Genomic DNA, 12,257 nt, shown 5'->3' with positions numbered 1-12,257 from the left:
TGTAAAACAAGCTTTTTTAAAAAAAATTAAAAAAATAAAATAAAATATTATAATGTTATTATAACCTCTTCCTCACTACCCATCTCTTCAGACTATATATGGACTAACTGCCACCACTCTGCGAATCATTTCACTTAAATTCCCCTCTTTCATGGCACTCATGGTACATGTACCTCCATATATATAGATATACTTTTATTGAACCCCGTGGGGTAATTTGTCCTCTGCATTTGACCGATCCTAGTTACTTCGGAGCAGTGGGCAGCCACAGTGCAGTGCCCAAGGACCAACTCCAGTTCTGAGGCCAGTGCCTTGGTCAGTGCCTTGGTCAAGGGCAAATGCAGGAGCGCACCTAACATGCATGTCTTTGAGTGTGGGAGGAAACCGGGGGACCCGGAGTAAACCCACGCGAACACGGGGAGAACATGCAAACTCCACGCAGAGAGGATCCGGTCAGACCCGGATTCGAACCCGGAACCTCCTTCTTGCGAGGCAACAGTGCTAACCACTATGCCACCGTACCCACCCTTGATATGCACTTTTGTATGTCACTTTGGATAAAAGCGTCTGCTAAATAAATGTAATGTAATGTAAATATTAAAGTTACAAAAGTTAGGCGTTCGCATGGGTCCATTGCACTGTACTCTTATTGTTACCCTCCAAGTGGCTGTTTTCATGGTCAGCTCAGACTCCTCCCCTGTTGCTACGTATGAAGACCTATGTGGTCAAAACTTGTTATTTCATAATAACATTTAAGATATGTGAAGAACATCACTATGCAGGTGTATTATTCCCAGTCATTTTCTTTGTCTTTACCTTGCACCTCTGTTAGTAGGGGCCATCACCTTGTCTTTACCTCAAATTGCTTTGTTGTGCATACAGTATGTTCTAGACTGAACGGAAAACACACGCTGTCACTCTTGAACACCCAAATGAGCTGCCTGTAATTTGTGCTTGTTTAGCATACCGTGCTGTATTTGCATCAAGAGAGAACTCCCATTCCATCTCGCAGATTGTGCATCGGTGAAGTGCAGGCAGCCATCAGGTCCTTCACTCATGTGATCAAATGAATCTCAATATGAGAGCGGCGAGAGAGGAAAAGGCTGTTTTACATAAGTGCCTTGTCTTTTAAACACTCCTCATGATTCCCAACAACTTTGCACATGCCCAGTGCATTAACCACTCAGCACTGCCCCATTAAACGCTATAATCGTTGTGTGTGTATTTGCCCCATCGCATTTGGTGAGAAAAAACATCAATTTGCGATGCTTATTGGGGGGGGGGGGGTGCGGGGGATAATAATGAAAAATACAATAAACACAATCTCAGGGAAACTGTGTGGATGGAGCACGTATGAACCAAGTAGACTACTCTTACGAGGATGACTCTTGTGAGGATTCTATAGTGTAAAACATGTAATGTATTGGAAATGTTCTTAAGCCATACACAAATATTTGCACTTCCAGAAACCCTTTAATGGAACTGTTTGTATATCCTTTCTCTGAAGTAGACAGATGTAGTTGTTACAGTATGTGATTTGCACACTTGAAATTCTATCGATCTGAGTTTACTTCCAAAAGGGATGTGTGAAGTAAATTTTTCCATGAAACCTGAACTTAAATGAGACCTTGATTAAATGCAGATTAAAATAGCATTTTAGCCTGGCAAAAAGTGAGGTGTAAAGTATCACAGGAAAGGAAATGTTTCAGTTTGTTTAATTAGCCTGAGATGCAGCCTAATCTGAATCTACTACAACAAATGTAGTCATCTAAATTAATAACTGGATATTTCATTCTGGATCACACATCATTGTCACACAAAAATACTTCAGAGAGCATGATCAGTTTTGACTAAATTAATGTCATGTATTTAATCTGAGCTACAACCACCAGAAGCTGATTTGGCCAAAATTAGATTTCTAAAAATGTACATTTGATACATGTTTTATGTTGAATATCAAATGTGGAATATCAGAAACCAAGTGAAAGCACATTTTTTGTCAATGATTCTTCTTCTTAACATCAATGAGATGTTGAAAATTATGATAATAACATTTAGACAATACAGTTGGTGTTTGGCTAACCTTGACTAACCTTGTGAAAACATGAAGCACAAAGGGAATAATACAATAAGTTTTGTATAATGTTGTCATGCTAAGTATTGCTGTGGTGAATGGTGTGGCAGGCTTTTAGAACAGTGCTTCTCAACCCTGGTCCTGGGGACCCACTGTTTTAGACGTTTCCCTGCTCCAACACACCTGATTCAAATGAATGGGTCGTCATCAAACTTTGCAGAAGCCTGATAACAACCCATTCATTTGAATCAGGTGTGCTGGAGGAGGGAGACGTCTAAAACATGCAGGGCAGTGGGTCCCCAGGACCAGGGTTGAGAAACACTGTTTTAGAACAATGCACAGTCAGCACAGGACTATGGGTTAAATTGATGGGGAAATAGTTTTAATATATATTGTATAGTTTTAATATATATTGTATATTGAAGTCCAAACAAAATCCATCTATTTTAATGATATAATTTGTGTAATAACCTGACTGCAGGTGACTGTTCTGCTATATAAAAATAGCATATGTCCTTTTCAAAAACAAAACCATCACAAACTTTAAGCTGAAATGTCATTAAAATAGAATGTGTGTGTGTGTATGTGTGTGTGTGTGTGTGTGCACGTATATGTGAGTGAGGGAGAGAGAGAGAGAGAGAGAATATTGCCTTTTAACATGCAATATAATCAGAATTATTGAAAAGTAGCAACATTCAGAAGCCATAAGTTACATAATTAATAATACAGGTGCAAATAACTAAATAAATTGAAGGCAATACGGAAGAGCCCAGCTTACCCTTCTCTGACTGCCATTTTCTACTTACCTTCTCTGCTCATTTGTGTTCATTCCATCTGTGTCTGGTTTATTTTTGTCCACCAACTGCTAGATTTGTGATATAATTTACTGTGCTGTGGCCCCCTGGATTTCAGACCCTTTTCTCTAAAAGGTCCAGCCATTTTTTATTATTATTGTCTTTGTCTTTCTGAAAATGATCTCTCTGGTTCTGAGGGAGTGCTTGTTCTATTCTATTTATTTATTTCAGTAGCAGTCCTGCACACAATTTTATATTACATTGCCAGATGTGGTAGCTCTCCTGTAAAATTGGGTTAATCAGATTCAAATCCATCCACAGCACTCTTGTCACTCATGATTCTCCTTAAAAAACATCTGCAGTGTATTTTAACAGTTGTGTTATTATTAAAGAAATTCAGCCTGTTAATATATCAATCTTGTATGGGCTGGGTTAAAAGCATTAAATTGTTCAGTCTACAAAGTGTCCATCATTATGAGTTCAACTGCTAATAAAGTAACATAATAGCAATAATCAATTGCTTTCTCTTAGCAAGCAACTGGACACCACTGATTAGATTTATCATTGGGAAAAATTTTCGTATTGTACAAAGGCATATTTGACTTTATTTATTTACTACAATTCTCTTTTTAAATCTATGGATGGTATGTGCGTTGAAGTAAGGATCCCCCACACGGATAGTGGCAGTGCATACCACTGCATATCCTGCAAAATCTGGGAGAGCCTTAATGTGGTCAACCTTAATGTTATTTGTATTAGAATTTGCACAATAAATAGTAAATAATAACACATTTTACATGATGAACCTAATTGCTATAATATTCTAAACAATGCACACTTCCTAATATATCAGTCTGTATAAGAAATTTTGGATTTCCTTCCCAACAGAGTGGCAAAGTAGAACAAATGTTTTCCTTTTTGAAGGATAACTGGAGTAGTCCTCTCTCACCCTCTGCTAATTTCAAACATAATTAACCTTTCCAAACAGACTGCACTTATCTAAAAGGATTCAGACAGGCTATATGAAAATGATTGCTGCTCAGTGTCATGTTGAACGAAATGAGCTTAGCTGTGTTGACATTTCTCTTTTTTTGAATAATGCGTTTGAAAAAAGAAATGCCTTCACGGACGTGTGGAGGTGGGTGATGAAGATGAAGTGGCCGCGCCTGTTAATGAAATCACCTCATCCAGCACGATTGACTTGACAGTTTGAAGCGTTAACTTGCGAATGATCATTACCAATTAATTACGGCCATTTATTAATTAGCTCTGACGACACTCCTGAAAAGTGGAATGTGCATCTGCGCTGAAGAGCCGTGCCCTTTTCAGTGTGCCGCTTCATTAACGGCAGATTCAAATTCATGAAGGGCTGCTGCCTGCTGCTTACGCTGGCAGCTCTTCTGAAATTAGTTCTATATTATTATTATTGTTATTATTATTGTTATTATTATTATTATTATTATTATTATTATTATTTGGTGCTGCATACACACACACATAGACGGGTGACAAATTAAAGGAAAAACCAGAATAAATGAGTGGAGAGACATAACGAATGCAGATGCTTCCATACAGGTGTACTGCATGATACAATTAAGCAATTGGCATCCAATCTTGCACTGTGACAGGTATTAAAATGCTGAGCAGGCCCAGCTGACCATGATTTTGGATCAAGATGGAAAGAGGAAAAGAGTGCGGCTGGCTCGCTCGCTCGCTCGCTCAACTGGCTAGTGTTTCAATAGGAACAGTGACTAAAGTGACATAGGCATTCAGATCCATGGGAAAAGACACAATAAATAGGGTCAGAAATTGTGGTCGAAAGCTTATGTTGGATGACCATGATGCTCGTGCATCAGTGCAATGCATAAGAAACTGAAGAGCAACTCTTCAGGTGACTGAGAATGTCAATGCAGGATGTGATCAGACAGTGTCCACAAGAACGGTCTATTGACAACTACACAGAGAGGGATATTGTAGTAGGGTTGTAGTGCATAAATCCATAATTACAAAGACAAATGCACAATAGACTTTAGTAGTGCAAAAACCATAGGCACTGGTCTACAGAGATGTGGAAAAAGTGATATGGTCAGATCAGTTAGCCTTCCCCATATTCTTGACAAGTGGGCGCGTGCATGTGTGATGTACACCAAGAGAATGGTACAGGCCTGAATGCTTACAGTGAGGGGTCTGGTTGCTTTGATATGCTGTGGGGGGAATTTGCCTGGTGTGGTTTGGGTCCACTTGTCCCCTTAGAGCAGTGGTGTCAAACTCGTGCCATGGAGGGCCGTGTGTATGCAGGTTTTCATTCCAACCAATTAATGCTGCCTTAATTGAGTCCAATTACTCATTCAGCCATATGCGTTTAACTGCATTGAAGCACAGAATATAAGAACATTTTTATTTAGACAATGCGGGTCACCATAGACGTCGGGTCACCATTGTGCACAAACCTGCATCCCTAATTCAGCAAATAATTTAACTAATTATATAATCAAGATCTGAGGCTGGAATGAAAACCTTCATACACACGGCCCTCCATGGCACGAGTTTGACACCACTGCCTTAGAGGGAAGGGTCACTCCAAATCAATACAAAGGGATGAGTATAAAAATCATGTGATTATGCTAAGGCCTTTGCAGTTACCACATCTCAACCCAATTGGACACCTATGGGAGGTTGTCTTAGACAGTGCTCTCTACCACCATCATCAAAACACCAAATGAGAGAGTATCTTTTAAAAGAATGGGGTTCCATCGCTCCAGTAGAGGTCCAGAGACTTGTACAACTTACAGTATGCCAAGGCGCATTGAAGCTGTTCTGATGGCTCAACACCTTACTAAAACATTGTGATATCAAGTTTAGGCCATATCGCCCAGCACTAGTCTGTCACTTAACTGATGGCGTCCCAGTATAATGTGCTTATGTCATAAAGGTGCTTTGCACAGGTCATTTGATAAATTAATGATTATTCAAGCCTATATATACTCTTTTAATCAATCATGTGATGATCATTCATATTTACTGTAATCACAGGCATTACACTTGACATTAACTGTGTAATGGACGATTACTGGAAAAAATCCAGCGTCATCTCGGTATGGTAGCTGTATGTCCAATGACTACTAAATTAGTCACCATCAATATTTAATATATATTATACCCAAAAATAAAAGGTATCTTTCCACTGCTATCAATCATCCAGGTAATTTTGCTGAGATTTGACAAATTTTCTAGATGTCTGCTGCAGCTCATCTTAATACAACAGACCTCAACAGACCCATATTTTGTGGTGCTCAATGCACCAAAAATGTACATTAAAAAAACTCAAGTGCAATGTTCCTTTGTAAAATGTCAGTTGCTCACATATGTCCATAGAGCTTTGTGCATTGTTTCATCAAGAACTACTTCACCCAAAGTATGCCAGCTGTGTATTTATGTGCATACTCAACCAGAGCAGGTCATTGAGTGTTACAGTTTGTTGTCCTAAAACCTGGAATTGAGTTATTTTTGGAAGTGAGGCATTTTTTGTGCCATGGATTCACTCCACATATTTCCTAGATTCCCACAGATGTTTTCTGTCCGTAGAGTTTTCGATGTATGCAGAAAATAAGGTATGTAGTTAACATAAGCCTAAGTGAGTTTCTCGTTGTGTTCTACAATGTAAATTACACCCTTAATAACACAATTATGAATTTTGAAATTATGTGCTTTAATAAAATAATTTCTGAGTATGTGGAAACATATGTTAATTTCATTTTTGGGTGAACTGCCCCTTTAAAATTGATATACCATTGGCACTAGTTTGTATGAGCTGTTTTCTGGTGGAGTCTGTTTAGTTGGCTTTGGCAGAGGTGCCAACATTTGAAAACAAAAACAATAGACAATGTCCACATAAATCACCTTAGACAACAATATTTCAGACCAAAGTTACAAAAAAAAACTTCAATATCCTGGCCTTGAATTAATAAACATTCTTGTGAAAGAAACGCACTTCTGTAATGTAACACTAACTGTAATGTAACTGTAAATAAAGAGTTAGAGCCTAGGCCCTTGTCTCACATAGAATGTTTTACATGCTGTGTTTCACTTACTGTAGCAGCATCATTTTCATTCTCTTACCCAGGGTACTGTGCTCTTCCACCTGCAGGTGTCAGTTTCCGTGATGGACGGCTTGGCCCAGTGCTGCCAGCGCAGATCACCAGGGTGGCGTCACTGTCCGCGCCGGGGGTGACTTTTGTAGCTGGCGACTGGACAGAGCAGCCAGTGACAGGTGAGACTAATGGCTCCTGCCTCAGAATCATGTTGAAATCATACACACGAGCACACACACACATAATAATGTACTTTTTTTTTTTAAATCAGGAGTTTGAAGGAAAATTGGTATACTACCCAGTTATTAGTCAATAACACTATTTGTAGACAAAAACAACTATACTGAAAACCAGGCAAACACAATAAGAAACTAGAAATTCACATTGCTTAAGACATGCAAGATGAGAAGCTATTGTGTGCAGTGATGGCAGACGTTTCAGCCCAGAGATGGTAAATATCGTCTTGTTGGCTTGCTGAAGTATGCAGCATGCTCACTGGCTCATGGCACTGCAAAAAATAAATATATTATTAAAAAGAGTGTGTTAAAACTGGCATACGGTGTCACCGTATAGGTCATTTTGATTAAGTGTGAATGGTGTGCGGTGAATTCAAGTTGAGTTACCCCAATTTCGTTTTATAATGGCTATAAACATGCAGAACTCCATAAAAAAGTAATTAGTTAATCATGAGGTTTTAGTATTTGCCCAGCCAGACGGAATATTGCCAACAGCAATTTGTTGAATTATATTATATATTCTCCCTCCTGTTGTACAAAATTGGTGTCCTCCTTTGGAGCATGAGAACAGAAAATACAGGTGAGGTATTTTTGCAATGAGGTATTTTGGTGTACCCAGAAACCCAGAAGTGCAGGTGTCCTTTTAGTATTAAGTTTTCTGGGGCGGACTGTAACCTAGATATGATCTGGTATGATTATATCTTTTTGATTCCACAGAACTATGGATACAGGTTGTCTAAGTTTGAGTGCCTCTATTTTAATGAGCTATAACTATAGCAGTCCTAGCCTGAATGGAAAGAGGACAGTTTACAGAATGCTCTACTAGTTGCTCCACTGTCTTTTAAGAATAAAACTGGATTTTTAGTGCACACTCATAGAGCCATTTATTTCCAATTTCCTTTCAGTCTTTGATATTTCATCCAGTAAAATGAAGATGATGTACTGTACAAACTTCAGTGTCCCTCTACCAATATCTCAGTAGTTTCTGATTCAGTCCATTCTTTTACTAGGCAGGTTTCTTCCTCATTGCTTAAGCTCCACAACCACCCTGTTGAGATCAGTTAAATACTCTTGGGTTTCTCAGGGTCTTAAAATAGAACACAGCTTGGTCTCATCCTTTGTTTCTCAGGCAGTAGGAATCAGACTGATTTGATATGCAGGGCATGCACATTGTCTGCTCACCACCTTGGCACAGATCAAGTTCTCTTCGCGTCTAGTGATTCGTGGAGCAACTTTTGAACTCTTGTGCAAGCAAAATGCAAAACAGACACAAACAAAACCTGTTTCTTTGGTACATCAAGTTACCTTGCTGTTTTTCATCTGTCATATTATATGTCTTTGTCACTGTAAACAAGCAGTTGCAGGAAGATTTTACTTTTTAACTTTTACTGAGAATGAGATGATAATGAAAATGATTGTGCAAATGATTGTGGGAATGTGTGTTATCAGCTTCAACACAATTCAGGGTTATTAATGTACGTCACTACCTGAGCATTTCGGAAAATATTTTCGGTTTATTTTTAGTTTTAGATTAGCTGAGCATATATTGGACCTTGGAAAATAAGGTAATGTTGGGAAAAGTTGCTTAACAAGCATGTTTTAGCAGTTCTCTACCTGTTATTTGTAATTATAACCTGAAATACAGCAGATTTTTTATATTTTTTATTATTCATTTCTTTATTTAAAAAAAAAAAAATACATGTTCCAAATCCCTGTCCATATAAAACATGCACAGTTGGAGTTCTGAAATTGTAGAATTCTTTTGTGTTCAGAGAGATTGATTAGAAAAAATTGCCCTAGGTTCAATAGAAACTGAAGCACAGGATCGGTGCTAAATGCATTAAACTGTCTGTCGTCTGGCAGATAAAAGCTTAGATATGAAGAAAGCAGCATGTGCTGGGACCTTGGTGCTGCACGATGATCAGAAGCCTGAAGACAAAAATGAGGTTGGTATGATCTTACATATGCTTTTATTTACTGCTATGTAAAATGCATGTGTATGTTTGTGTGTAACTATCTATCTATCTATCTAAATGTTTGGAGGCTCATCATGCACACATTATTAATGGGAAATCATTTTTGCATAATGCACATTTGTACACAACTAGCCTCACCCAAACTAAACAGAGAAGACCACGTGCTGCTCCGCTAAATCTTTTTTTTTTTTTTTTAATTCCTTCATCCCGCAGGAAAAGGGAACATAAGACCAGAAGTGTTGCTTCACAGCCCTTTCTTTTCAAATTTTAGTTTTTGTCTAATATTCAGGAAGTAACAATGACAGTACTCATTTTAAGAAATTAATAATCTTGGGTCATCATCTGAAACATACAGATTGTTGCATTCAGGGACACCTGACTACAACATAACAGTCTGCATTAAATAGAGCTTTCTGTTTAAGGGTAGTGTGACTAGTTTACAGCATTACCTGAATGCAAAGTATCCTTCAGTAGCTACATGAAATAATTTCCATCCTTCCAGCTAAATGAAATGGCAAACTTCCAAACAACCCATCTGACACAGACTGGTGGTGCATAATGTTATCCAAACGTGATTGATGTAAATATCACATTGCTCTATAATTAATTAACCGTAAAGTATTTTTTTGTGCATTGGACTGGATTTTCGTCTATTTTATGCAATATTTATTATGTAAAATCTATTTTTGTGTAACGATGCCCAGACTGAAAGTACAGAGGAGAAAAGAACGTTCGACTTGAGGTCATGTACCGGGTGCTTTGTCTGCCTTCTGATGTGATGTGGCCCCCGTTCCAGTGATTATTTGAAACCCCCCCGTCCAAGAAGTTTAATTAGCAAGAAACTCCCAGGTATTTTAATTCATTAGGAGATAACAGCTGAGTGCCCTCTGTAGCTGTTTTCCCATCAGGTTTTCTGTAGAAATGACCAATCAGTAATCTGCATGGCTGGCCATGCATCGCTCGCATAATTGACTGTTCTTTAGGAGTTTGCCATGTGCTTTGCAGGGGCAAACTGTTTATTGCACAATTATCTCCTGTACTTTTTTCCTCATTACCCTTGGACGCCATGTAAAAAGTGAAATTAATTGGAATTTTGTATTCCTCCAATAGATCAGTAGAAAAAATAAAACCATAAACATGCTAAAAATAAAACAGATATCAATAGAAATTAACTCGTAGTACTGTTATTCATCACCTAGTTTTATTTGTACTGAAGTCATCTAACAAAAATTAATTTCCCAGCTGTGTTTCACTTTTTAATTTTTGTCCCCTTTATACAATTTTAGGCATCACCTTCTCACAGAAGCTTGTAATCTTTTCTTTTTAATTAAATTTTCAGCACACTTCAGTAGTTTATATGGAAAGCATGAGCACTAAAATGTATCTCATAGCTCAGTACAACCAAGGCATAGCACACGGCATGTTTACATTATTATTTACTTGATGGCTGAAAATATTTTTAGGCCGACAAACTTGCAGATGCAGTTACAGCCACAGGTGACATGAATAAATAAAAATGCCATTACATTACATTACATTATAGGCATTTAGCAGACGCTCTTATCCAGAGCGACTTACACAACTTTTAGTTAGCACTTTACATTGTATCCATTTATACAGCTGGATATATACTGAAGCAATGCAGGTTAAGTACCTTGCTCAAGGGTACAACGGCAGTGTCCTTACCCGGGATTCGAACCTGCGACCTTTCGGTTACAAGCGCAGTTCCTTACCCACTGCGCCACACTCCGAATTGCCATCCATATGCAATTCATATGACATGACTCTTGAGAGCACTCTGTTATTGTGCTTTATCCCGTGACGAATATTTAATTCACTCTAGTTTTTTTTGCACTCTCGTCAGTGAGCCAGCATTAGCACGCACCGTTAACTGAAACGGAAGCATGACTTCTTAGTCTGACCCTTGTTTGTTTTCCAGAGCTGTTATTCTTGTTCTTCTGCGTATGGTGGTGATTGGTTCACGTGTGCTGTGACATTATGTTCTGCTCAGGCGCTAAGCGTCGACTCATAATGTTCACATTCCATGGATGATGCTCACTGTGGTGTTCACTTGTCTGCATTGTGCCTTCCCCTGCATGCTTGAAGATTGAACCACTCAAGATCTCCATTGAAGAAGACAATGCCCCTAAAGACAAGCGGCCGGTGGCCTCCACGCCTGTCCCTGGATCACCCTGGTAAAAGTCTATTACGTTGCCGTCCCATACAGGTTGTCCAGATGATCAGGTCTGGTTCCGCTGCCAGAAAATGAATGACTGTGAAATACACACACACAGCAAAACCCATCTTGAAGTAACAAGCATTTTATTGCTCAGAATCAAACCGCTCTGCTAGGAGAATCTATTTTTTTTTTTTATGAGCTTCCCATACTTGCTAGCAGGGTAGCGTAATCTGTTTTTTTTTTTTTTTTACCTTGGACTTCCTTTGTTCTGCCGCACAAATTACAGCCATTACTTCTTGGCTATTTTTCAAATCTAGGAGACTTTTTGAAAGACAGACACTAAGCAAAACCTTGTATAGCCAACTTTCTCGCTCTCCATCTGTGACCATGTTCTATAGGTTACAGTAACTTGCAGTTACCCTTTTGATACTTGATAGTGCCCACAATTTTGTGCAAGACATTAGGAAAGAAGAGAGCTGGAAGAGTTGTACATTCATTTCAATTTGAAAAACTTTTCCATTGACTCCTCATCTTGTTGTGCATACAAAATTATCTGAAACACTTTTTTTCCCTCAGAAACATATGGTATCCAACACCAAGCCAGTCTGGAAATGATTTATTTGGAGTAACTAATTCTAAATGGAATGTCAAAATTGATTTGGCATGGAGAGAAGTCACAGTGAACAATTAGTGACTTTCGTGTGGCAGGTGTGGAAGCTGCTTTGTGATAGATTGGGTAAAAATAATACTTCAGAGGAAAACCTAAAATAAATTAGCCTTTCTGAAAAGCCACAAATTGTTGTTCTTATCCTGCTGTTTCAGGGTCATTTTGAAGCTGTTTGCAAGTCACCACGACATGACACAATCTGTGTCATTGAATTGCAAAATGTACTAATTGCAAATTGTT

General features: G+C 38.5%; 1 protein-coding gene across 1 annotated transcript in view; it reads left to right on the top strand.

Annotated features, from left to right (window-relative positions):
* tcerg1l (transcription elongation regulator 1 like) overlaps window positions 1-12,257 on the top strand; it is an 81,768-nt gene that overhangs the window by 48,738 nt on the left and 20,773 nt on the right. Inside the window, exons 6-8 of the mRNA XM_064320769.1 lie at window positions 7,016-7,138; window positions 9,059-9,141; window positions 11,278-11,366. Coding sequence (XP_064176839.1) covers window positions 7,016-7,138; window positions 9,059-9,141; window positions 11,278-11,366 — 295 coding nt within the window. The remainder of the gene's footprint in view (window positions 1-7,015; window positions 7,139-9,058; window positions 9,142-11,277; window positions 11,367-12,257) is intronic.

Source organism: Anguilla rostrata, chromosome 2 (assembly GCF_018555375.3).
Source record: "Anguilla rostrata isolate EN2019 chromosome 2, ASM1855537v3, whole genome shotgun sequence".
Classification (NCBI taxonomy): domain Eukaryota; kingdom Metazoa; phylum Chordata; class Actinopteri; order Anguilliformes; family Anguillidae; genus Anguilla; species Anguilla rostrata.
Note: the sequence above shows the minus strand (reverse complement) of the source record. Positions and strands in the feature narration are given on the sequence as shown.